This window comes from Haemaphysalis longicornis, unplaced genomic scaffold (assembly GCF_048455015.1).
Source record: "Haemaphysalis longicornis isolate Haplotype H1 unplaced genomic scaffold, Haemaphysalis longicornis Haplotype H1 scaffold_3, whole genome shotgun sequence".
In the NCBI taxonomy this organism is placed as follows: Eukaryota; Metazoa; Arthropoda; class Arachnida; order Ixodida; family Ixodidae; genus Haemaphysalis; species Haemaphysalis longicornis.
In genome coordinates this window covers 89474244-89501816 of record NW_027526335.1, presented here as the reverse complement: position 1 = coordinate 89501816, position 27573 = coordinate 89474244, and the positions used below count along the sequence as shown (strand labels likewise).

The 27573-nt window shown below is 48.1% G+C and overlaps 1 protein-coding gene across 1 annotated transcript in view; it reads left to right on the top strand.

The window, feature by feature from the left end:
• The first annotated feature begins 1207 nt into the window (after positions 1-1207).
• LOC144174824 (uncharacterized) overlaps positions 1208-27573 on the top strand; it is a 111286-nt gene continuing 84920 nt past the window's right edge. The window contains exon 1 of the mRNA XM_077703732.1: positions 1208-1391. Within this exon, the coding sequence (XP_077559858.1) occupies positions 1223-1391 (169 nt within the window). The 5' untranslated portion in view covers positions 1208-1222. The remainder of the gene's footprint in view (positions 1392-27573) is intronic.

Sequence of the window (27573 nt, the reverse complement as noted above, 5' to 3'; positions counted from 1 at the left end):
TTGAATTTCAAAACTCTTTTATGGCTGACTGGCATGGTTTGTCAGAAGGAGTGCCTTGTTCGCTGTTAACAAACCCTTGCTCCAGTCGCAACGTGCAGGAAGTTCTCGGTGAAAAGCAACGGCCGCATGGAATTTCGCTGTCGCAAGTTCATTCTCGACACTCTATATAAGTAACCATGCATAATAAAATGAACAGCAGTGGGAAATCCCAAGTAGAAACGAGTAAAATTACGCTGATATAGAAATATTGGATCTCGTATGGTGCAGAGACGAAGGACGCACTAATGACGTTTTTTTGCAAGATGTCATACAAAAGGTAGAAAACAAACAAAAAACAGTAGACACCTGCAGAAGCGACAATTTCATTCCCTGCCTTACGGCTGCATCTCAAAACTGACAAAGTCCACCAGGCTAATAATGTCCGGTAGCAGCTGTTGAACGAAATTCCTCTTGAAAACAGCAGAGGGTTCACTCTACCATTTCCTCATCCATTTTGGCGCGCCATTTTTCTGGTAGGGTTGCAGACACCCAAACGTTTGGTGCAGACGGAAGCCTCACCATATACGAAAAAAAAAGGACAAGAACCTCGGTCAGTAGTGAATTCCTAGCAATCTTCTAAAAATTAAGACAAATTATGCTTTTAAAGGCAAAATAATTCAACAACCAGGTATTTCGGAAGCCATCAATCAAGAGATTATAGCAGCATGCGATGACAGCTAGATAGCGGGAAACAGTTTCGTAGTCGCTGGTTTTAAAACTCCCGCCTAAACGTTCGTATTTAACGGCTGTACACAGGATGACCTCCCCCCCTCCCCCCCCCCCCTTCCCCTGATTAAAATCTCTGTGCTAGCAGAAAGAACTCCGCTGCATTTAGAACGGTTCTTAGACCATTTTCCTGCATCATGGATGCCAAAGCCTGGATGCCGAACCCTTTCAAGTCCGTGCACTGACGACAGATGACTCTTGGACGTTGTCTCCACGGCCAAGTGTAATGCCAGCCAATTTCGTGCTACCCCCCATCCACAGCCGACTCCTGGACGCCGGGTGATGCGGCTGCGGCGGCGGCGGCGGAGGACCCAGTGAGTGTCCATCCTCCCAGGTGAGAGTGGTCCTCTTCCTGGCGGAGTGAGAGCGAGAGTGCGGTGTGGCGGGGGAGGGCCGTAACTGGAACGCCGGCGGGCCCCTTGCCCCGGCCGAAAGGGAAAGCGGTTAAACGGCGCGCATGGCTCGGTCGCACATCCAGTCTCGCCGGCAGACTTCAACGGGAGTGACCATGTGGTGCGAACGCCTCGTCCTGCTCGTCGTCTCGCTGCTCCTTGCCGGCTCCTGCGCCGGACAGTGGGCCGTCGTCAAGGGCTACCGCGTCGTCATGAAAGCGGATATCGTCCGAGGTAGGCACACGCCGATACTACTCCCACACCCCACCCCCACGCCACCGATGCGCCGGTGTCGTGGCCACGGCGGCTACCCCGCGTTCCGTGCAAGATTTCGCTGTCGTGCGGTGTAGCCCGCTTCTGCTTCACGCAGCCGTGATGTCTCACCGTGGTTGCAAATTGCCTATGCCGCGTCACGGCTGAAGACGTCGCCGCAACACCGTCGATTGTGTGCTTGGAATACACGTGGTCTTTCTCCCCTCGGAGCCGGGATGTGCAATACGTTTTTTTTTTTTTTTTCGTTCGCGTTTATGAAGGCAGGTGATGTCGATGAGCTCTAAGCACCTTCTGCTCTTGTAGAACACAGTGAACTACGAGAGGAGCCTTCTCCTCTTTTTAACGTTCTGCTAAGAGGCTGGTCCGGATAACGAACCCATCAAGCTCTTTATTAAGACTGTAGAAGTGCAACCCAGCGTGCAGACAGGCACCTTACCAAAGATAGAAGCTTCGATGCTCGAGAAGGTCAAAATTTTTTGAACGTGATCTCAATATCTTACAAGTTGTACAATTATCGATGGTCGTTCTACTGAGCTAGTACGGCCAGTTACGAAGTCTTATAAAGCAATAAAAGTAACAGCAAAATAATTTTTACGGCTAAAAAGCTAAGACGTGCCATTTTTGTCTATTTTCTAGCGCTTTTTGCTGGAAATTTGTCCTAACAGGATGTCTCTTGCAACTCCAATTTCGCATTGCAAGCATGGGTCAGTCTGGGGCAGTTATGACAGCGTTTGCACAGAAAAATTCTAGCGTAAAGTGAGCGTTAACAAGAACTGAGATTCTATTGCGGCGGCACGTCACGAAGCTTGTCATTCAAACTTTCACGTTGGCGCAGGTACATTAAGAGCAGGGAGTTAATGGCGTTCTTAGGCTTTGTTTTCAAAATCCCATTTTGGTCCTTGAGCCATGATGATAAATATCCCCTTCCTCAACATCTACGTTGCGAGCTTACTTGTATAAAAAAAAAAATTGTCCTTAATGATCTCGCTCTCCGCGAGAGGGCAGAGACAGTCTATTTGTAGTTCTGTGTAAAGCCATCCCGAGTTAAACCCTTATTCTGCTTCTAAATACCATAAATGAAGCCTGATACGCGCATACAAGTAACGTGGGTACCAATTTTTTCATCTTTCTATAATTGTTCTTTACCGTTGCACGGATATTTGAAGTATATTTGAGAGCTTGTAAAGACCACGGAATGCTCTATTATAACTGAGCACGTTATTGTTGTTCGGCTGGTTGTGACTAAATTGTAATTTTACAAACAGGTGTCGGTACACCCAAGCATGAGTGTCCCTGATTGGTGTCGCAACTGCGCTTGCTAGCGAGTGTTTGCGAGCTAAGCTCAGGTTTTTTTTGTGCGTCCAAAACTGCATTCGAAGTCTAAGATCACGCTCTTGGACCGATGTCATTCATTCAGCGCCATGTTATCTTAATGCTATCGTCATGCGTATATCGTCATGCTACAGCTGATGTATAGCTACGTACAGCTGACGCTAAAGATGGGCGAAAGGGTCAACAGGCTGGGCTTCGCGAAGATGTGTGCAGCATGCATCATGCTATAAAGCACTTCTGAGAGCGCAGGGAAGGTTATTTTAGGGGCCTTATCTGTTAGCAGGGAGATTAGCTTCTAAGTCATTTGTCATTTAATTAGGTAGGGGGCCCTGTACAACTGTTTTGGGAGCGAAGCCCCTTAGGGGCTGTTGGCGTCTCCTTTCGTCATCGTCATAATCGTCGTCTCATGTAGTCACGGTACTAAAACACCGGGAAATTCGTTCACGCCTCGCGCTGGAACGTAACGCTTACTAAAAATATACCGAGACACTCGTTTACGCCTCGCGCTGGAGCGCTTCGTAACGCGTAATAAAAAAAAAAAAAAAAACCACCGGGAAACACGTTTACGTCTCGCGCTAGAGAACTTCGCGCTTCAAAGACAAGATACTTCTAGCAAGGCTGTGTACCTCTCTTTACTCCCCAACGGTTTCATCTCCGTTGGCAAGAATGCCAAGGCGCCGAGAATACACTTATACACGGCATGCATCGCCCCTCCCCGGGCTTCACGTTAGTGGAGATGGCCCGGGATTTTTTAATTGCTTAGAATTTGTTCACGTTGAGACTGCTCAAACTTGCTAAGGCGGCCATTTTTATTTTTAGATTAAGCGTGCTTGATACCACTACGCATGCGAACATGCCCGAAAGCGTGCATTTTGTTTTTATTTGGGAATATTCATTTACATCTTGCGCCAGGCGGTTAACTGTTGACGAAGTTATAGGGTTATTACAGTTGACTATTTTCTTGTCGTTTTATGTGCTTTCTTGCTACGAATGCAGTTCTTAAAGGGATTCAAATTCAATTTTATGCATTACTTGAATGCGTATAAGCTCGGGTTATTTTTATGCGTATAAGCTCGGGTATAAGCTCGAATGCGTATAAGCTCGGGTTACTTTTATCGTAGAAATTTGTTTTCGAAATAACCGCTTTCTGAAAAGTGCAATATTGAAAAGAACAGCACCTGTTTTGCATTTTACCTAAAACCAGCGCTGCCATACGACAAATTCAGAAGGACAGTCCTCAGTTTTAAGTACATGTACAAAAGTCCTGGCAAGAAATGTAAAAATTTTCTACCAGTTTCTCCCTCAGATGAATGAATGAATGAATGAATGAATGAACGAAAAAAAAACGAACGAGATTTACCTTACATTCGGAGAGGACTCCCGCAAGAAGATAAAATTTCACAAAACTCGTTCATTCTCTGCACCATTTCCACCAGCTCGATTTTTGGCTAGGTGGGCTTTGTTCGGCTGCACGACCACCTATTTTCATTGCTTCGCCTCCAGCAATCAGCCGAATGGAAAACTTATTATTTAAAAACCTATAAACAGTCATTCATTACACTTTGGCGCCAATTCGAAGCATTTCTGGTTGCTTCTTATTTTCTTTTTTCACGATTTGTGGACTGTGTTCAGCATTCTGGGTTGGAGACTTATGTGACGCTTGTACTCGTGAGGCTAACCGACGTAATACTGGTATGCGCTGCGTCCTGTTCTTCCATCTTCATAAACTTACGACAACCTTGTATCCACGTGCGAAATCATTTATTCTGGAAATGCACCAAGAAACAACCTCCTCTGTGTCATTTACAAATTACTGCAACTATCATTAAATTAGTTGCCTTGGAACGGTGCATACTGTACGCAAAGCTGGTAAAAAAAAGAATTGTGAGGCCTACATGATGAACCGTAGGATATTATGAGACCACAGGATAAACTTGACGATGTCGCTTATAAGTCAGCGCCACCTGGTTCCTTAAAAAAGTGGTGAAAAAAAAACTGCCCACGTATGACCCGTTTCCGGCTTTCAAGATTGCTTCCGCTGCAGACTACATGCAAAATTATGGCCTGCAAGATTGAAATTTGTTACCCCGACGGAAGCCAAGCCGAGCCCCTTCCAATCCGAAGCTAGCCAGGTGGCTTAGACTTCAAAATGGCGTCGTCCTGGTGTCGCACCGTTGCTCTGTCGCGGAAAACTTTGTCCGGAAAATTGAATTTTTGGTTTTGTTTTGTAATAAATATCCGTTGTTCATATACTTTACTTTTGTGGGAAAACTGGCGGTTCCTCGGGAAAGTCCGGTGTATCCAGCTAGTCCGAAATTTTGGAGTCCGAAAAAACGGTCGGCTACTGTATACACACCCCAGTTCTGAACGAATGAGATGGTAAGAAGCCTTGGTTGGCTTTCGAACTCCAGCGTTCCAATTATTGGCCAGGGTGGCCGCCTTTTCCTTAAGATAAGACAACAAGGAATAACTTTCTTCGCATACTACAAATTGTATGGCAGTAGCAGACCTTTGTTTCGCTCATTTCCGCTGGTTTCGATTGGCGACAATATATAAAGCGCGCTCTATATTGCCATCCTATGCGTGATTCACGCAGCATCAAATGTTTTTAGATACTTTACATGACAAGTCTTCGTAATCAAGAGAGTGGTTATATCGTTCTTGGGCCAAGTAATGTTAAAGGCAATTAATTGCTGCACTGATCGAGAAGAAAACGCGCAGACCCTGTGAAGAAAGGTCCCGGAAAGAGCACGGCAAGAAAACTGTGCTGAATTAAGGTCTGGACTAGGGTCCGTTGGTTCATGGCGAAGTACTGAAAAAGAGCGCGACTACTAGAGGTCCAAAAAGTAAGACAACCCGAACACTCTTTCCGAAGACGTTTCAATGCTTGTTAGGAAACCCACAACGGACTTAATTACAGTAAACCCTCGTTATCGTGCCATCTGGCGCTGGAAAGATAGTTCTCTAGTTTCCGCAAACGCCGAAAGAAAAAAAAAACGAAAAAGATTTCAGTGCTTTTTTACTGTGTAAACAAGGGTGACCAGCGGAGATGGCGCATTCCAAGGAGTGCACGAAACAGAACACATTTGTATGTAATTTGCGATGGAGCATACTTCCTAGCTAATTAGCTCAATGAAACTTGGAAGGAGTACAGCTTTATTCTAGGCTATCAAAGTCAGGCCGTCCGTTTCCTCTCCTGCATAGTAGGCATCTTACTGTGTAACATACCAACCCAAACCGCTCCCCCACGGAGGATAGCCCTCAAGGGACAGGTCGCATCGGGCCGGGAGATGTACACGTTGGAATCCCCCACCAGAACAGCGGGCATGTCGTCGACGGCTGCGCGTGCCTCGCGCCCTCCCCTTTTCAATCACCCCCCTCCTGTGCAACCATCAAGGGGCGGCCCATGATGCGCGTGTGCTCAGTCTGGAAAGACACCGGCCAAAACGTCGCTCCAAAACTCCTTCAAGAAGACGACATAAACACTAGACCTGGGGACGAAAGCTTTCCGTTCTTGGCGATTTTGCTGAGGGACACGATACGTGGAAGCCGAGACATTAACAGCTTCGCTGTAAAAAGGACGTCATGTGTCAGCACGCGCACGATGTGCCAAGATGAGTAATTTCGGCTCTCATCTAGCACTTCCGACATCCCTAAGCATAATGATTATTCATCATTGTTACGAATTCTTTCCGTCATCGCATCCCAATTATCCACATTTACGCAAATGAACACTTTTATTTCACCATTTTATTTGGGTCATTGGGAACGTAATGGCAAAGAAACTCTTACCACGACCACGGATCCCCCCTAACAATATTGGGCGACAGTTTTTAAGCAATAAGTACTAAGTAATAAAACATGCCTTCAAACTGGGAATAGTCAGTGACGGCTTTATTTAGTTGGTTTTGTAAAAAGCAGCTGAGGTATCACGAAGTGATCTTTCATAACGCTGCACCTCGACCTCGCGAGCCTGGACCTCGGCGTTCTGACCCCGGGAATTGCATCCATTTCACGTTGAAGTTGGAATCAATTCCAGACGTGTTTGCGTGTCAAGTTCATGCAAAGCTGACCTTTTTTTTCCCCCTGCTCTATGCAAGAACAAGCTAGGCGTCAAATCAGCGCCTTTCCAACGCACGCTTGCGTTGCCAATTTCGTAGTGCTTCCGCAAATGGTTGTGCAGCAACGTCGCAAAAAATACTAAAAAACGTCTCCACTTTTTTTTTCGGTAGTGAAGCGATAGCCTGGAACCTCCAATTAAGAGCTACCGCCGTCAAAATGTCGGCTATAAAGAATCCAGGGCGTCCGTTTCCCATTCGCAGCTCCTCCCTCCTCTTCCTCACCACATTACTTTCCAAACATTCCAGTCAAGGAACGAGCGGTATGCAGCTAGAGAAACACTTCCCAGCGACCGGGACCGAAAGGCAAGGCGGCGGTCGACGCCCTCCCAATTCCCGCCGCATCCATGCGCACCGGCGCGCGCCTACTCTCGAGACAATCCGACGAATCCAACCACGTGCGGTGTGCGGTGCACCCTCGAGAACAGACTCCAGATTAGCTCGCGCGTGATTTCCCGCGCCGCCCGTTTCCTCCCGTCTTGATATACTGCTCCGAGTGAGCGTCGAGTGTCCTTCACCTTTAGCCGCATCTCAGTGCACGAACACGGCTTCTCTTCCTGCGTGGCGCGTGTCTTCATTTTCAGACACGCTTGTTTTTCGCCCTCGGGTGTTGGAGTGAAAGTTGTGAGCAAAAAAATGGCGCGAAAAATAAAAATCTCGGGGAACACGACGCCCGCTCGGGGGCAATGTCGAGAATTGTAACAGGAAGGCTGGTCGGGGCTCCCGACTCGGTTGGCTGTATGGGAAGAGGCGCATACGCGGAAGCCGCCCGGCGAACTTGAAAAGGCCGGCGCGCCGCTAGCGAGGAAACACCGCGGAGTAGCTCACCATTGTGGATGCCTGGTGAACACGTAGCGTATACGCGTTTTTTTTTTTTTTTTTTCGTAATCTGGTATTTCGTGTGCGTGCCTCAGGAAGCCGGGGTAAAAAAACAGGAGACAAGCTGAGGAGGCCGCTAGGCCCAATCTGGAGCCCAATCCTGCACGACTACCGTGATACGTACGCGGTGTTTTGCGTGCGCGAATTTGAGAGCTGTATACGCTACTTCGTACCGCGATGCCGAGACATCAGGCCGCTTTCCCTTTTATGATCTGTACGTGAGCGCGTTGGCACGGAGACTATACAGTGATCGTATATGACACCATTTTCCCCGCCCAGTCTGCACTGAGTTAGCGGGGGTAGCAGTTTTAGAGTTTCAGACATTGTAAAATGTTTCGATACTCAGCCGAATCACGATAGCCCCGTGCAGCGCGGGACGTCGTATACGGCGGATTAGGCTAAGCTTGAGTTGAGATTGAAACGGGATAGCAGGAGTGGGATCTCGGTCGTTTGGCGCATCTGCCTTTTACTTATCCACTGACCAGACGAGAAGATGTACTTTAATTCTGGTAAAAGGAAAACGGCAAACTTGAATGTTGTTTTAGCTTGTGTCCTCTCCCAAAACTTGTCGTGTTTATTTGATTGCAGTGAAATTCAGATAATAAAATTAGTTGGGTGCGTTGCAATCCGGTGCACGCCCAAAAAGGGAAGACTATGCCTCAACGCAGTCATGAAAAATTAACATGAATGAGAAACACGTACGCCACGGACTTGCTCATGTTGCAGTAGCTTAGCGTGCTACGAATAACAGGCCAGCCCTTGGGGCCGTTGAAAGCGAGATGCTTGGTGTCTCGCTCAAGGATAAAAAGCGCGCATCGTTGATTAGATGACAAACCAAAGTGGAAGACGTTCCGTTCCTGTTTGAGAAAGAAAAGTTTGGTTTAGCTGGATTTACGGCACCCACTGCTCAAAACGTTCAACAGATGAAAGACGTTGGTAGCACACTGCGAAAACATTGATTGATTGATTGATTGATTGATTGATTGACTGATTGATTGATTGGTTGATTGATTGATTGATTGATTGATTGATTGATTGATTGATTGATTGATTGATTGATTGATTGATTGATTGATTGATTGATTGATTGATTGATTGATTGATTGATTGATTGATTGATTGTAGGGTTTAACGCGCCGACGCAACGTAGGCGATAAGGCGCGCCGTAGTGGAGGGCTCCGGATTAATTTTGACCACCTGGAGATCTTTAACGCGCGCCGAAATCTCGTACGCAAAGTGGCTGCCGCGGCCGGGAATCGAACCCGCGTCCTCGTGCTCAGCAGCACAACGCCTCAGCCACTGAGCCACCGCGGCGGGTCGGTGTGAAAACAGATCTACGCAGGAAACTAATATGAGTGAGAGCATAGAAATTATGGTGCGGGGAATAAATTGAGCTGACACAAGATATGAGCTTAAAGATCTTATCGCAAGAAATCGTAGTCCTGCAGTAGGGATATAACAGTGCTGGGGATGATAAAGATGATAACGACGACCATTATGATGGTAATAATAAAAAGCTACAATGAGCTATTGTAAATAATATTTTAGTTTATATTAACATTGTTAAATTATTTGACGTAAAAAAATACTAGACATTTGCTTTTTAGTTATCTACATCGCATTGTCTGTTGCGAGTGTTCCGCAGATAACTGCCGGATATGGAAAGCGAAGGGTTCATGGTGGGGCACGCTACAGGAGGCCCTTTCCCCTCCCTCCGAGAGGCTGACCTTTGTCCACCCCTGAATAAGAAATTGCAGTTGTTGGTTGCGGTATAGCAGACATAACATTGAAGGAGCACAACGAAAAGAAATAAAGAAAACAAGGCCCCTCAATCATCTCTTTTAATTTCAAGGGAGGAAGTCATCGATAGTATACACAGGATAATCCCAGAAACGTGAGCTTTCTATAAATACTTCCCGTACACGCCGCGGGAGTCGGAGCAGCGGCAGACAAAAGAGTTGCATCGCCGCGTGACGGAATGACATGACCGCGCATCTCACCTGCGCCGTTTTCACAACGGTCACGCACCTGCTTCCTAGCTGCCTCGAATAGATCCTCCCGGCAAATTGCGAACCGTACATACCCTAAAGGTATGCAGAGGAGGAGGAGGAGGGGGAGGGGGAGGAGACACGACTCGCATTTAGCGCGGCGTGAATACAGGAGTAAAACAATGGTCACGACACGTCCGCTGATGCAACGCGCCATGCTCTTCTCGCGCCGTCGGTGTACACGCGGCTGCGGCCCATCTGGGTCGGCCGTGTGCGCGCTCTAATCCCATAGCCGGACAAGGAGGAAACAAAGCGGGTCGCCCGAAAGGTCGCATCGCCACGAGTGTGTGTCGCGCGGCCGAGATGAGATTCCGTTCGCGCATAACCTTCGCCAAACCACTCCTCCTCTTCCACCTCCTTCTCTTCTTCCTCTCTCAGCGACTTGCTTGCGCTTCTCAATGCCGTGGCGTCACAGCGGCCGTATGCACACGTTTTCTAATGCACAAATCGCCGACATTGTTCTTTTTTTTTATTCCGGAAGTTCGCAGTTCAGCATAAGAGGAAATTAAATGTATAGATACACCCCGGATTCCCGAAGGAATCAGAGCAGGGGGCCATGATGTGGTCCTTGTATCCACGCCATGAAGTCTGGCGGACGTCCGGGGCGCGGGCCGCAGGTGGCGATGTGCACAGCGCGTAGGCTTCGCAGAGCAGGGCAACTCCACACCAGGTGCTCTGCTGTAGCCTGGTCAAGTGGAGCGGAGCAAAAGGGGCAGGTGGAGTTGAACGGGGCATTCGTATTGAGGAGGCCAGGACGTCGTCACAGCTGGCGTGAGGGCGACTCCCAGGCGAAGACGTCTGAGCAGGACCTCATCTTGGCGAGACAACCCGCCAGGGAGATCCGCACCGCGCGGGGGTATGAGAGCGCGCGCGGTGCGCCGTAGACGTTCTTTTGCACTGGCAAGGCGAACACCGTTTGACGAAGGTGCAAGAGGAGCTGGATATTGCACACGCACGGGTTGTGTACCGGCATCGATCTGCTTGAGCACGCTTCAAGAACAGAAAAGCGCTTGGTTCACCCTAGCAAGGTCACATGGTGGCTGTTTGGGAGCCTACATACTTCCTGCAATTATTATACCACAACATGTCCATAATATCTTTTCCGAGTTCTGCAGGACAAAAGTTGAGGAACCGATGAATCCTCATTTTGACTAAAACAAACAATTTGATGTTACCGCGTGCGCACTAATTGAATCGAATGCTTGGATTTTATTTGCGACTGTGTATCCGATTGCGTGCGCGCTACAACGGCGCGCACAACCTTTGAGTCACTCGTCTGAACACTTCCCGGCTGTCCCCTTCCTCCTCTCAAAAGATATAAGCATGAATTCTCTGCACCAAGAACTGCCAGCGAAGTTGTAAACGGGGTCGTGGGAACATTATTTCCCAGACGACAAACAAATGAGGGAACTTGATGGTAGGAGAGGATGATGAGGAGCGATGGCGGCGATCGGACATGCTCTGCCGGTTATCTGTTGTAAATACAGTTCATTTTCCCTTACCAAAGTCGTTGTTGTCGCGACAGGGATCATTGTTCATTGATTACAGTGATCACCCGTTGTTCACAGCAGCGGGAGGTAGAAAACAAACAAAAAATGACACAACCAAGTCAATGAGAAGAATCAAGTGCGCACAGCCTGTCTGTAGATTTCTCTTACTTCCATCCTTCCACCCCCACCCCTCCGTCTGCTGCTTTCTTTTCTGGCAAAGAGTCGAACGAATGCAACAACTTCCCACTGAATCTGTTTCTATGTTCTTGCTTTTGCTACACCCTGAGACGTAGCAGTCACCCCGCGTCCGGAAAAAAAAAAACGAGAACCTTTCTTTTCACTTCAGATGTATGGGACTCCCTTTACAACGTCCATACTTAATCGCAAAGTGTCATGTACGGTTTACAAATTGCATATTGTATTACAAGTCACCGCACAACTACGCGGTGAAAACGCGGCAAAGATACCAATGCGCATGCGCGGCAGAAAAAGGCTACAGCAGTGTTTATGTTTCTGACCCACTCCTACAATGCACCACGATGCAGATAGCTTCATCGGCGTCTCCACGCCGACAACAGCTGAATGGGCAATCAAACCAAACCAGATCCAATGCTGTTCTCGGATTTTCTTTTCTCCCCTCTGACCTTTTCTAGATCGTGGGAAGATTCGGGCGCGCGTTCCAACTTCCGTAATCGTGACAAAGGACGCATTCCGAGCGTGTTCTCGTCCAGCTCGACGATGAATCAGCGCTCCTTGCCCGAAAAAAGCAGCTCTCCGCCGTCTTCCCGGAGCGTCTTAGGCCGGTGCCTCATTGAAAAAAACCTGGTTTTAGAGAGAGTATCTGCTTTGCGTGGGCAAGCGTTGCTCACGCAGGCCGCCCGCTGCTCACGGCAGGATCAGACCCGGAAATAGAAGACGGTATCAGGATCGAGGGCGTTTTCCGCTCCTGAAGGACAAAGGATTGCTCTGAATTTACATTCCTGCTGTGCCGCGTTTTTTTACTATAAGGCCTGCCTCTACCTGGAGACTAAGTATGCAACATCGTTTGTAAATAACTGCAGCCCCTTGGTTAGGAGACGAAGCAACGGGGGATGTTTTCTCAGCACGTTAGCGACCTCGCTGGAATTAAGGATGGGTTTTAAAAGGCACCAGCACTGCGAGTACCGTTTAAGAGCATGGGCTTTGGCGCCAAGGAAAAACGTGGTGTTCGAAGGCAAATGCGCTTCTTTCGCGTATTTTTGCACCTGTTTTATTTTGTATTTTCTTGTGCGTGCCTAAGGGTTAAAATGGTTTCAGGTATCGTACTCAGCTTACCAGAGGTTAATTTCAAAGCCCACGCGGGAATGGGGGACTGCCTCCGTTTTCAAAACAAATTGCGGCCCTCTATCATGTCAAACACAAATCTCTCTCTCTCTCTCTCTCTCTCTCTCTCCTCTCTCTCTCTCTCTCTCTCTCTCTCTCTCTCTCTCTCTCTCTCTCTCTCTCTCTCTCTCTCTCTCTCTCTCTCTCTCTCTCTCTCTCTCTCTCTCTCTCTCTCTCTCTCTCTCTCTCTCTATGTTCACTCCTCGATTCCAGTTCATATCATACGGGTCAGGTGCTCTCTGATCGCTAGGTTACAACGTTCCTCTTGCAGCGAAAAGCTGCGCAACATTTACGAGAAGCGACTGCACTAAATACGCCTATTCTTTACATTGTGACCTTGCAAAGTCGTAAAAATAACCTTTCAAGCTGAGTTTGGTCGCTGTCATCGCATAACTGCCGCTTGGGACGCATTGTTGCCTAACAGTTGCCGCGACCATTGGGCTCCTACCACAACGACGTCAGTTTCAAAGAATTATGTGAAATCGGAGCATTCCAGGTGTAGTGACGTCTTGGCCAGCTTCATAATAGTAATGTAATACTATGCAGGGCGTGGTAATGCGAGCACGGAAGAGTGGAATATTTTCCAAAGAAGGCTTTGAACTCCTCTCTTGAAGTAAGGAAGCTTCCGACGTCGAAATCCAGGCTTCAGTCTACAGATTCCTAAGGCCACGACATTTCCCCGGGCGGCGTTCTGTCGCTTCCCCCAATCACTGCAGGCCTGTAATTACGGCGGTACTCGCAAGCCAGCAACAAGCTGACCTGCAGACATCTACATACTTTGGCTGACAGGCCGCTGCGTCCGTCATAGCGCATGAGCAACGCATGCGCCCCTTCATCATTTTGGGACAACTTAATTAAAAAACTCAAGCAAAATGGAGAGACGAGCTAGTTGGTGAACATCCATGAGTGAAACGTAAGCGCAAACAGACACAGGGACGAGAAAGGGAAACGGCACCAGCGCTTACTATCAACTGAAACTATAAACTGAACTAAAAAAACTCCCTCACCAGCCATCAGTATGAACCTTCTAGGAAAGTGTTGAGCGAAAGTTTTCGTTTCTCGGGTGATATCCACATCTTCCTTTCTCCATTTATTCTTTTTTTTCTGTTAGTGGAGAAATTGATAATTAAACTGGCGCCAGCTGTTACAGAAATGCCAATGTAAGAAATAGGCGAAAGTATTCAAAGTACCTGTTAACCCGCCCTGACGGAGCTCAAGAAACCGCTCACTGTCCCGATACCATGCACGCAGAGGTGCGTGTTTGCTAGCCAAAATAAACTAAGAAAAGTGGAAAAAGGAAACGCATACAGCGAGGGATTATTGCCTATTTGTGTCCAATGAAGGACGAAAATCCCTCCCTTACATTGGAAGTTTTCGGTTAAGGGCTGCATCAGGGTGGCCAAATACTGTTTTAGTGCGGGAGTGCTGTTTGTGTCCCAGAAAGCCTTCTAGCAAGTTTGTATCTATCGCATCTAATCTTGTTGGTATTCGCTGATGTTGTTCCTACCAGACCAGGTAGCATCCTTTCTTAGAATTGCCGTATTTACCCCTTTCTTACCGTATTTACCCCATTACCCCTTTCTTAAAGGAGTACTGACACCGAAGTTCTATTTCTAAAAACTTATATGGTTCGCTTCATACAGCTGCCAGGTTGTGTTTTTTACGATTATGGGCGTAAAACGTAGCTTGGGACCAATTTTAAATGGGTAATATTGCCGCAGTTTTGGGAGACCAGGAAAATTCCGGCTATGTCGCTCTCTGGCGTAAGTACTGGCGTAAGTGGAGGGGTGTGACGTTGAAGAGTCCTGCCAACGGTCCTGCCGCTCTAATTCAGCGTGGTCTGTCCCCTCCCCCTCAGCGAGCGGCACGAATATTAGTGGGAACAAAACCGACAATACAAAGTAAACATGGGGTGTATTTTGTTGTTTCGCCCGGCCGGCCGCTACTCTGGGCAGTTTCCGACCGGCTGAGTGCGGCGGAACTAATCCTTAATTGAGATAAGGGGGGAAGCGACGCCGCGGAAGGCTGCCTTCTGGCTTGAACAAAAAATATGACGTCATGGCCGCCGTAGAGCCGCCGCGCTTGCTCCCGGGCTCTCAGCGGCCGAAACCGAAACAGGTGCCGCGAATGGCGCTTTAATTCATGCCACTCTTAACTCGTTGTTTTGTTTTATGGGGTAGTACAGACACATCGGAACCAAAAAACCGAAATACACAAATTTGGTCTCATTGCTTCTCTCAGAGCAAGATGGCTAAAACGCGAAGCTTTCTTCTATACAACCCAAGTCAATCCAAAATCCAAACTGCCTCGAGCATGTGGGAATGGCGCAATCGGACAAATGTCGGCTTCATAACGCGAGAGAGCCAGGTTCGATTCCGTGCACTAGAGCGTTGTGTCTTTGTGGAAACACGTCGTCATCATGCGTCCTCCCATTTTGTGAAGTTGACCGTGCTGCAGCGCGTTTTTGCGTACGGTCGCCTTCATTCAGGCAAAGAAAGCTTCGCCTTAAAAAAATAAGGGAACGACTCCGAAAGACTTTCATTTCCCTATTCGTTAGCTCTTATCTTTTTACAAACCCTCTTCCCCTAACGGCGTAAACCGAAACCACGCCGAATAAGCGTTCCGAACAGACAGACAGACAGACAGACAGACAGCCAGACAGACAGACAGACAGACAGACAGACAGACAGACAGACAAGCAGACAGACAGAAACACTAGAAATTAGGCATGCCGGAGATACTCCTGTGTGGTGCGTCCCACACTGGGCGTGGAGGGCTTCGGATTAATCTGACCGGCGTGTATTTAACGTGCACTTAATCACGCATACGCAAGCGTTTATGTAGTGCGCCTTCATGTGAGCTTCAGGCATCTCGGCGAAAAATCGAACTCGCTACTGTCTGCTTATCGGTTTCTATTATTAACCTTGTTGTTAATGTCATTTAGCGTTTCAAGAAAAATGCGACTTGCGAAACGAAAGCTTTCTCCATAATCAATCGCTATACGTAAAAGTACTTGCATATTTACAGAGAGAAAAACAGCATGGAAAGAGAGAAAACAAGATATCTACACCTTTCACCTCTCAAGCTGTCGCCACATGTCATTCAACGTCCGCAATGACGTCTTTGTACTACCTGCGCCAGTGCCCGATGACAGGCCAATCCGACGCTTATTAACACATACTCCGGCGGCGATGACAGATTTCGGGGTTCGGCTGAGTGTACGGCAAACAGGCGACGTTTCCACGTCAGACGAAGGCACGCAAACACGCAAACGATAAAGAGCCAAAGAGCGCCGGAACAGCGTCCGTCGAACGTTCGAACGACCCTGGCATCCACGGCGCTACAAGTGGGTCGAAAACGACGCAGACGCCGAGGGGGACAGTCGCTGAAAAGTTTTATGGTTATGTAAGACCAATTCAGCCGGAATTTGACACTCGGGCTTAAGCGGCACCGCAGCTAAGGAGACGTCGTAACTAAACGTGTAGAGCAATTAATAATTCAGGTCACATCAACCCCTCCTGTACTGAATAGAAAAATATAACAACAAAGGAAGAGAGAAGAGAAGAATGTATCAGTTTGAATTTGGCGCGGCGAATTCTTTCTTTCTCGCATAAATTTGCTCCGGCTGCGACGTTCACTCGGTTACGCAACATTGCACATCACGTCCGCTGATTATGGCGCCCCGGTTACTCTGCCGTATGGGTACGCGCTTTTTCATCTGGCGTGAAATGCGCACTCCGACGCCCTCAGCGACGGTTTGAGCATTTGATTAATAACCTAAGGTTAGAGGCTGAATTCTCAGCCACGGCGACCTCATTACGACCAGAACAATGCGGAGCTATTTCTCTCAGAGACTGCCACGGTCGCCTCGAATTATGTATACTAACGCGATGTTTAACCCCTTTCGCGGACGACGCTCTTGCTGCGAAGGCGACTGTTCATTGCAATGTATTTTGACAGCGAAGCTGTTTAGCAAATCGTTTTTGTATGGTGTCCGCAGTTGAAAATGCAAAGACCGAGCGCCCGTGCACGCGTGCCTCGAGAGCATGATTGTCAAGCTAAGCATCGCGAATAGTTCGCACGGCCGAGGAAAAGGCCGCGCTTCGAGAGGCTCGGCGTGAAAGCATCCGCTAGAGACGATAAGTCACGCTTGCAAAGTGGCATGCGAAAACGTCGACAAAACCCACGAGCTCACTCTGGCCTCGCTCTAGTTCATTGAAACGCCATGCCGCCGACGTCAACCACGACACCACAACGATTCTAAAACTCAACTTTGTGTCCGTCAATGATCGCCTACAACAGCTTTGCCATTCAAGTCTTGCACGTCAGTGCAAGCTTCCCTGACGTTTTTTCAACGAGAGGACACGCGACCACAAGAGAATTCCACTCTCACTGTGGGCATTTGCGTGTGAAGCCTCCATAGTGCGACGCACGTAATCCCCTTCCCTTTTTCCCCCTACTACTGCAACAGGCCTAGTGCCGTCCTATTCATAATAAATTTTACGACAACAACGAGAGGAAAAACTATCATTGCGAGATAAAGCGAAAACAGCAGTTTTAGTGCACGGTTTATGAACTCTTAATCTGCGTGTATACCTAATTTTTGCAACTTAAATTCACCTGTAAATCGCTCTGAGTGAGAAAGTGAAAAAGCTGTAAGGAAACAAAGAGCTCAGCTAAGCAGCTAGATTGACTTGTTACTCAATATGGCGATGGAAAAAAGTTAATCGCACGCACACACAAGGACAAAAAAACTGCCTATCGATTCTTTTAATCGTGACATCTAAAATAAATATTCAAAGTGAGAAGGCGTTTCCAGTACTGTATTGGGGGTGGGCTCGAGCCTCCGATTTTGTAACGAAACAAACTTTACAGGGAAAACGAAGTAGACAGGTAGCAGAATTGAAAGTCTGTAACCCACAGGACAATAGCCTTTAAAAAGATATAGGTGCTTAGTGTCCACCCAGATTTTAAAGAAGAAGTCAGTGGAGAAATGGAAAGTTTGTCGTATTTGCGTTCTTTGCGTGTATGTGTGTGAAAGAAACGAAGAACGTATAAAATGCAGATTAAGGGTTCCGCATATCTGACTAGCCAAAGTGCAGAAAGTATCACAGTGTCCCTACTACGCGACTGCCAAACGGGGGTTGGAACAGTTTCACCACTGCCTTCTTTGTGTCTGCTGTCTGCAAAACATTCAGTGGAAGCTTTACAGTGCACGCTTCTGGACCATTAAGTTCATAATAATAAAAGGCAGCGAAAGTGAGCTAGTGAATATTGCCTTCCAGAGAAATGGTAGGGATGGCTGCCTTGTGAGGCATCGCACTTGATCTATATGTGGTTCCTTCGCTCTGTCCTTCCGGTTAATATTTCGAGTATTGAAGTTGGTTGGGCCTTACATTTGCATGGTCATAACTATATAATTATTATGTCATGTATATATGGTGGATCGGGAAAAGTTGTTTTGTATAAGCTCTAGCTTGTACGAAATGATGCGGCAGCATTTGTATAGGTCGCCTACAGAAAATAAGCGACAAAAATGGCTTTCTTTCGGATTCACGCAATACACCGTTGATCGCTTTGCGTACCGATGCGGAGCGTTGCCGCCCACGCTGGAACGCAAGTTCTTCATCAGCAGTTTGGGAACGTCTCACTCCAATATCGAAATATAGGTCACCAGAGCCCTTTCGTTGTGCACCCAACGGGAGAGTTGAAAAGGTTTTTAAGGAATTCTCAAACAACTAGAATCCCCCTGGGGCATGGTGTCACGCCTTCGCCATCTCTAAAGGGACCAACGGATTAGAACGCTCTAGAATCCAGGCAATTCTGATTTTACCCAAGATGTAGCAGCCATGAAGTTTGCAGTAGTTGCGTACCTTTGGGACTCGTTCAATGGCAGCAATTGTGCGCAGATAAAAGGATCAATCAATCAATCAATCAATCAATCAATCAATCAATCAATCAATCAATCAATCAATCAATCAATCAAAAAGTCGTTTATTTTTAGACCCGCCGCGGTGGCTCAGTGGCTAAGGCGTTGCGCTGCTGAGCACGAGGTCGCGGGTTCGATTCCCGGCCGCGGCGGTCGCTTTCTGATGGAGGCGAAAAGCAAAAATGCCCGTGTGTACGAGATTATGGCGCACGTTGAAAATCCCGTAGTGGTCAAAATTAATCCGGAGCCCTCCACTACGACGCGCCTCATCGCTTGCGTTGCGTCGGCGAGTTAAACCCCACAACCAATCAATCAGTTTATTTTTAGTTCTCGATATCACAAAGCCTCCCTGCGCTCTGCAGAATAAACAAAGAGAGCGCGAAGAACAAGCGACAAAGGGGAGACAAGCAAGGTACAAGAAAGCAAGAAAATAATCGTTGTTGACAAAAAGAAAGGCAGACCGCGGCAGCAAGCAAATTCGGAAAAATACACAGAACGCTGGCCAGGACTTTCCCCGCAAGCTGCAGGCACCGCTCGACGTTCTTCAATCCGGGGCCACAATTTCCGCTTCCCATTTATAAAATGGCAACGAGGAAGCGTGTCGGCCGCTTCCGAGCCGCCCTGAAGCTTTCTTTTATCTTACGCGTACTCCGACAACGAAGGACTTTTTTGCTTCCGCCGATTCGTGTTCGCCGAATAATGCGCAGCTCGGTGTCCAGACAGAAAGCGATCTGGAACACCGGATGGACCATCGCCGAGGCCGCCTCCACGAGGAAACAGACGTCCGGAAATTCAGGCACGCGAGCATTCCTGTACTGCGAACTGGACGACAAATAAGACGTCGCACTGGGAGATCTTTGCGGAGGTTAGCATCGCAGTGTATATGTAAATGGCGACGACCCATTAGAATTGTTATTGCGGGTTGTGTGGTCCTCCAGTCAGGAAGTCGGCAAAATTTCGTGCGAGTATTCTCTCCTTGTCTCTCTCATTCATTCATTCCAGCTCTCTCTCTCTCTCTCTCTCTCTCTCTCTCTATATATATATATATATATATATATATATATATATATATATATATATATATATATATATATATATATATATATATATATATATTCGCTAAGTATACAATTTGAGAATGTCTGCCATCTTGGCTTCAAACTCCCTCGTCAAACAGCCCAAATTACGCCACACACATACTTATAGCAACCTTTCAATTTCTCTTCAGTTGAAATAGCGAAATCTTAGCTTCTCATTCGCCCTATTTACCAGAGCACTTTATCGCGGTTTCTAGCCGCGGGGCAACGGCTGTCGTGTTTCAGTGGAGGCTACAGACAACAGAAAAGTGTAGATAATCACAGCAGCGTATAGCTTCGGCAATCTAAGCTCAGCGACAGCCGCAATCCCGCCCACTGCAATTTATTCAAACCTTCCCGGTACATTGAAACTAGAAACCACTGCGCGTTTTTCATTGCCACCATTACATAAACGCAACTTGGGCACGCAGGAAGCAAACGGTAATGGACACCTTCTCGCGGAAGCGCCACCTCGAGCCAGCATTCCGCGAATCGCCTCGGGTGCAAAAAAGAAGTCCAGAAGCGATCCGCGGAAAACGGGGCTACAGGGTCCGTTGCTTCGAAGGAGACGGAACTGGAGCGAACCAGCCGCTTAGCCGATTGATGTTCGAGACGCGACTACACGCCCGTTCACCTGACGTGCCCCAGCTTCGACGAGGCGAAGCATGCTGATGGCTCGGGTCAGCAATTAGCCCCCTTTACTCAGAGATACGGAAAGAATTGACACGGGGCGCACGAGGCATGCCGGGAAAATTTTCGCAACCCCTCGTCTTATCCATTCCCCCTTGCTTTGACCCCCCCCCCCCAACTACATATTTAAAAAAAAAGATTCTCCATCACTATGCGTGAGAAAGGCGACAGAAGAGAAAGCAACCTTTTCTTTCATCTCGTAGGGCTCTCCTGAACTTATTTGCTGCCGCGTTAACGGTTGCATGTGTTTGCTGTAAATCTTGTGTCAACTGCCGAGACAGTGAGCGTCTCTTCTACGGCGCCTCAGGTTACGTCATAGATGGTGATCGATGGGTCCTATGTATCATCTCGTCTCCTTTTCGATGCTCGGTAGGTTGGCAGCCGCTTGTGAAGGATGGGCGGTTGCTTCTTCGCAGTCTTAAGTGACCGGAGCTTGGAACCCCTACGCCCTTTTTCGCAGGCCTTAATATCGACTTAAGGGTTCTTTCTTTCTCCTCGCGAGTCAATAAAGCGAACGAACGTAACTTCATTGTGGCGGGTGCTACGAGTTCCAGTTCACTCATTGTATGGCGACCGCTTTGTGCGTTATGGTGTGTCTCTATACTTATAAGGTTGCGCAACGGGTTCAAAGTAAACGGGAGGGCGCTGCCCCCGCTGCTGTTTTGCTACAACGAGATACAGCGGAATATAATGTGCTTGCCTTCGCTGCGATTTCAGCCTCTTTTCAGCGGAAGCAAAGTGGACAGGGTAGTTTATCATTTGGCACTGACGTTTTGGCCCTCATAGTTCTTAACCATTGATCGTAATGGAGCGTCACAAAAGGGTTCGCAGGGCAGTGTTCCGGAAATGATGTGACCCGTAAACACCGTTTTTTGTAGTCGTCTATGCGCTGTTTGCAGAAGCTATGGGTGTAAGTAGGGAACAAATGTAAGGCAGTTGGAATTTGAAGCCAGTAATCAGATAAGCATACAGGGTGGAACTGAAGCAACTTGTCAGTGGCACAGTTCTTTTACGCCTGTGCAAACAGCCCCAGAAAATTTCGTTTATTTATTTTGGGCGGAGAGAGCGGGGAGGGACTTGGATTCGTGACTCTGTAAGATGCACACAATGGTACTAAAACTTTGTGCTAGGACGTTAATTTTTAAGGCCCAGTTTGACGATGCTAACGCAGCCATAAATAGTTTCGTCAGCCATGCGAATTCCTTCTCCCCGCGCGTCTTTATTACTTTGAAAGCGTTTGCAGGAATCTAGACCTCCTCTTTGGCCCTGAAAACTGGTCAGGCCAGCGTCGTTTACAACTTGAAACATAATTTAGCGCCAGTGAAAACAACGCACGAACAATACAAACACGGGACAAGCTGTTCGTGTCTCCGAGCGTATACCCGGCTGGGCCGGATAAATTTATTCACATGGACGCCACCCCGTAATTGGCTACGATAAAGTCAACTCAGCATGCTTAATTCGAATCAACCCTCAATCGCTCTCCCGATTCTTATAACGCCACTTAAACCAGATTCTGGAATTTTTCCGGATACCACCAATCCCACCTGTCTTTTTGTTTCTTTTTTTTTAAGCGACGACTCGCAGACATTTGATTTACTATCGCCATACTGTCGCCGACACAGCATGCCGTCTTCCCCAGCCGCCGCCATGGCGCCTGGGGCATATACAAGTTCCGATATCGTGCGACCCTCCAGGAGCGGACAATCGTGCTACTACCTCAAATCCGAGACCGGTTGGGGTGCATTTGCACACAGAGGCGAACGCGAAGCAGCCCATCGGTCGCCAGGCCGGTCGGATGGTTCGCAGTGCACCCACGTTTTAAGGAGGGCGCGGGGCTGAGTTCAAGGACGGCGTGCTCTCGGCGTCGCGGCCGACTGGGAAGGAAGGAGCAATAACAAAGCTCCGCCAGTGTCTTCCCACCTTGGCGGAAACGGCGCTCTTTTGAGGCTGCAAACGGCGACCGTGCAATGCACAGGCCCAGCGTTGTCTCGAAACCGAACTTGCTCCGCTTCTCCAGCCACTTTTTCCTCCTCTAAGCCGCCGTGATAGAAAAAAGAAAGGGAAGCATCGTAAAGAAAAATACCGGCGGAGGGGAACAGTCTTGACGACGACGGCTGACGAATGGAAGAAATACGACGCTGATTTTGCGAGTGCCACTGTTAACTCTGGCCTGTTCGTATCTGCGGACAGAAAGAGAGAGCAACGAAACAAAAATTGAAAAAAAAAAAAAAAAGAAACGGCGAAACAAAGCCCAGTGTATGTTGCTCACGTTTCGCAGATCACGAACTCACAATCACGAGCGAAAGTAAAGGAAACAATGATAAAAAAAGAAACGCAGTTGAGACCGTGAACGTCGTTTGGCTCTGAAGAGCTCCGCCTTATGCAGACTATCAGCCGCGCTGAGAGACGGGCACTGTCCGCCGCGTGCCTGGGGTGGGCAGCAGCGCGGAAGCTGTCCCTAATTTAGATTCTCCTGGCCTCGGCCTCTTTGTTGGCATAAAGTGAGCCCGAATCGTTGCGCACGTGCCTGGGAACCGGGGCCTTAAAGTGGAGTGAACTTAAGGATGGAAACAGAAATTTTAATGACACTGGAAGTTACACTGCATTCCCACGCTACACTGCAGCTTATCGCGATACAGCGAGAGCAACGTGCTACTTAAAATTTGTTTTCTAAGAGCGAATAAAAAAAATTACGGGAGCACTTTGCACACGTGGTTAGTCAATGTATATAAATATAAATGAGGACGGTTGTTTCTTCTGTATTTTTTTTTTGTTGTTGTTAGGGGAGGGGGATTCGTGCATAGGGCAAGGCTCAGCTGCGGCGGGGGATCTTCTGGTCATCGGTTTTTACGGAAATGGCGCAGCAGGCACAGATCTGCAGCCACGACGTGCATGTTTTTTGAAATGAACAGTAACGGACAGATTAAACACGAACACGAAAATATGAACCGGAACACACAAATACTGCGATTTCTTTCCCCGCGTGTTAAATTTTCGCGTGGCTTTATTGCAGTAACAAAGATGGAAAACGCGTATTTACATATACGCCACTAGCGAGCCGTTATTTTATCTCCACTTACCATATTCTTTGATTTTGCCTCTTCTGGTTCATATTTTCGCGTTCTCATTTCGTTTGTCCGTGACTTTACAAAACATAAACCGGCTTAAAAATCGACATATTATTTCCGGATTTCGATATCAACGTTAAATGTATAAATTGAGCGGCAGGAGACGTTCGGCATCCACATTGGGCACGCCCTCTTGTCCCGTCATACTTAAATTACTGCGAACATATCTCGCTAACAGGCGCCCCTGCCTTACGTCTCATAAAACTGAAAGCTTGTCGGCATTTTGGACCTCGTTAGCACTAGCGTTCGTCTCGCGACGACGGCCGTAAAGGGTTCCGTTAGCGTTTCTTTTTTGAGCCCCAGGCCTGGACAACGTCAGTCCTTCGGCCTATCTGGCTGAAAATCCTTCCCGTTTACCGTAATAACTGTAAGCGTGCTACATGTGATTAACAGGGCGTCGGGCAATCAAAGGCGTATCAATATTTTCGCCGCCGCAGCTTCCCTGAAGCCCGTTTATTTGGCTTTTACCAAAACGACGTTCCCGAAATTACACGAGCGCCACTTAAAGTCATCTCCTTACCTTATTCGAGTTTCACTCCGCGCCCCGGCAGCAGCGGCTTCTCGTGGCCGCCGCACGTAGCAGGATGCTCTTTTCCCGTCATATCAGCGGGTGCCTTTTTGCGGGGTGGAAAACGATGCCTGGCCGCCACTTTAACGAGCGCTCCGCGGAAGTTGTGGGCTGCGTAGCCCGCCTCTCGCCGCGCTCTTCCTTCCTTCCCGAGATGCTCAGCGCACAATGGACGGATCTTTATTTGGCAACTGAGAGAGATAGCTTGTAATTAGGAATTGGCGGAGTTTCTTTTTGCGTTTTTTTTTTCTTTGTTCTACGCGGCAAAAGACGGAATTTATAGACTCCGCGTTTGATATGTTCTGAAAAAGAAGCCCCGAGACCACGCTTACGTCAGTCCTTGACGCGCGCCCGTTACCAACAGTGAGAAGGTGTAATTAAGGCAGGATAAACATGCTTCCACCTCTCTCTGCTGCCGCATCGGAGAATTGAAAACGGCGCTATCTTGAGAAGTTGATCACAGCTGTCAGCGCCACAGTATCAGCTCCGCTAAGAGATCGCTCGTGGGCTAAATTTATCACCAGACAATGTGAAGCTCCTGCTCCCAGGACGACCAGAAGAGGACTAGATTCAAGGCGACTAGCTATACTAGAAGAACGCTCAGTTTGAACGTGCCAACAGGTTCTGCGCATCGCAGGTTCCTTTTTTTTTTTTCGGTGTTATTTAGCGGCTTTTTTTTTCTTGCAAACTTCGTACACCGCGATAAACGCGGTTGTGGTTATTTTATCCGCTGTTAGAACCCGTCGAAGCGCTATATACCAGGGATTCCTAACAGGGGCAGGTGCCACTGCAACTGGCTTCCTTTTTTTAGCGCAGCACATATAAGTGCCGGAAGCCCGTGAGGACCCTCCTCTTCTTTCTTAAGTCCACGTGTTTTAAAGCGAAAGCTTTCTTAGTGGGACGGACGGCGTCCGGTCAGAAAACTAATGCACTTACCCATAGACCGGTTGGTAGACCAAAAAGCTCTGAAACTCTCTCTGTACACAAGGCGCGTGCGTGAAACCTGGCTTGATTGTGCTTAAACGGTTACTTGAAAATCGAGGAAAAGTAACTGTTCAGTCTATATACACGCATTGATCATAAGGAGTGTAATGGTATACCTTTATCTGATCTCATCTATACCTTTATCTATATCCTTATCTCCCTTAGTGGGCGAAAAATCGTCGCATGGTTTCGTTCTTCGTTTGCGAAAGTTTGGGTCTTTGAAAGTTTGACGATCGATCGGTCGCACTTTTAGCTTACGCGATTCTCGCAGATTTTTTTAGGAGGACATAGTAAATTTTGTTTTTCGAATCTTGGCGTGGAGAGATTACCGAAACGAGCCGTGGCAGTTGCGCGCGTAATGGTACAGCGGCCGCTGAGTCGTACAGAAGGACATTGCTTTGATTGATTGAATGATTATGAGGTTTAACTCTCCGACACTACACATGCGATGAGGCGCGCTGAAGTGGAGGGCTGCGGATTAATTTAGACCACCTGGGCATTTATAACGTGCGCCGAAATCTCGTACACGCGGGCGCGTTTTCGCTTTGCGCCTCTATCAAAAAAGCAGCCGCCGCGGCCGGGAACCGAAACCGCGTCCTAGGCCCAGCGTACAGAAGGACAGGTGCTGAGGAGGCGCGTACGTAGGCAGTATGCAGGACGCGTACTGCAGTGGCCGAAGCCAGCAAGCAAGCAAGTACACTCTGCGGATACATCTCTATTGCAGCATCGGCGTGTAAACCGCTCCTCATCCACTTGGGAAGCGGTCAGAATAAGAAGTGTGTGTTCCAGTGTATGGGCGAGGTGTGAGTACCGCCCACTCTGCGTGCCTATGTGCCTACAAATTCTTTGGAAACATTTACATCTGAAGACTTTTGGCGGCTGCGCTGAAACGCTGTTTAGGGGGGAAAAAAGGAAACGGAACTCTAGGGACATCAAAGCACTTCTAATGAGTTGTGAGTGCGAAAGCATTTATGTCCATTTGAACACCGCTGAGTGCTTTTACGGAGTTTAGCGATGCGAGCATGGTGACGGTTGCGCCGCTGTGCCAGGTCAGCGGGGCGGGGGTTAGATATACCGCCGAACACCGCACTCACAGCCACAGCTTCAACCCTCCGCTTTCCACGTGGCTCTGCTTTGCCTAGCAGCGCGGTTCTTCACTTGCGATTTTATTCCAAAACGAAACTCGCGTTACGGAACGCCGAACGCCTCGTACTTTCCAGCGTACCTCAAGGAGCCGCTTTTCTGTCTCACACGACATCGCCGACGCTAGACGCAGGGCTTCCTCGCACAATGGGCCATTTAATGCCTTCGCATTATTGTTGGGGCGACCTGTCGCGAGTCCGTTACGGGGGCTTAAGAATAGATCCGCAACTAAAGCAGAAATGGCATTTCGCAATGCAACCATCATGTTTTGCATCGCGTGAAATCATAGCGCAGTTCATTCAAACTGCCTCTTCCCGCTCAGCGCAGCGGTTTGTCATAGAGGTGCAACGTGGTGGAGCAGACCCAGGGAATATTTTTATAGTGTATAGGACCACGTCTCAGCATCAGGACACATCAGACACTGATTGGCCGAGTAAAAAGCAGTCAGATCAGCCATTCTTGCAGAGCCAATGGCTCCTTTTTTACGGCGAGGACCGTAGCCACAAAAGGTTCTTTTATTCCGAAAGCAATACATGGCCCGTTGAGCAAAAAAAGGCGCGTCGGCGTCCGGTGCCGATTAAAGCCAGCCCCACGCCTGTAAAATCTGGAGAAACAGCCGAGCTGGCATCCAGGGCCGGATTAAGGTGGGGGCTACGAAGGGCTGCAGCCCCGGGCCCCCAGCTGTCAGGGGCCCCCTCTCGATCAAGTGAAAAAAAAAAATCTTGACTGCCCGCATTGAAAGTTGAAGGTAGGAGCTTCAATATCATCTTCACACCGAAGCTCACTAACTCGTGACACGTGGGGAGGAGTGGGGGGCCCCTGACATTATGGTTGACAATCTTCCAGTCCGTTTCAATTTAATTTAGTTATTCCTACTCCTCTTCTTTGTTTTCACGAGGTTTATGAGAAGACATCTTGGACCAAAAGTAGGGGGTACACAACTTGACCGGGCCTAAGAAGCCACATAAAAAAGGCCCCGAGCGCGGCTCCGGTCCTTTTCGGCACAGGTCGTTTCGGTAGTCTTTTCGATACACGGATATCGAAGTACGCGGACAATTCGGCGCGCGCACGTTCCCGTATAAGAAAGGGTCCGACATGCGAATAATGAAATAATGTCTGAAGAACATTGCAAATTGTTGAAGCCTGAGGGATGTTATATGTAATTATTTACAACTTAAGCACTGACCTACGGGCTCATTCACAGTTTCTCCTACAAATTACCATGTTTAGCGTTTGACAAGGAAGTTCAATGCGATGACGACCCGTTCAATAAAGCTAAAGGATTAGTTGAATCGCATAAGCGTGATGGATATCGACTCGATATTTCTCGCTGAATGGTCAGAGTACTATATATGGTTATTTAAATGATCAAAGGTTGTGTAGGCAGCGGGGT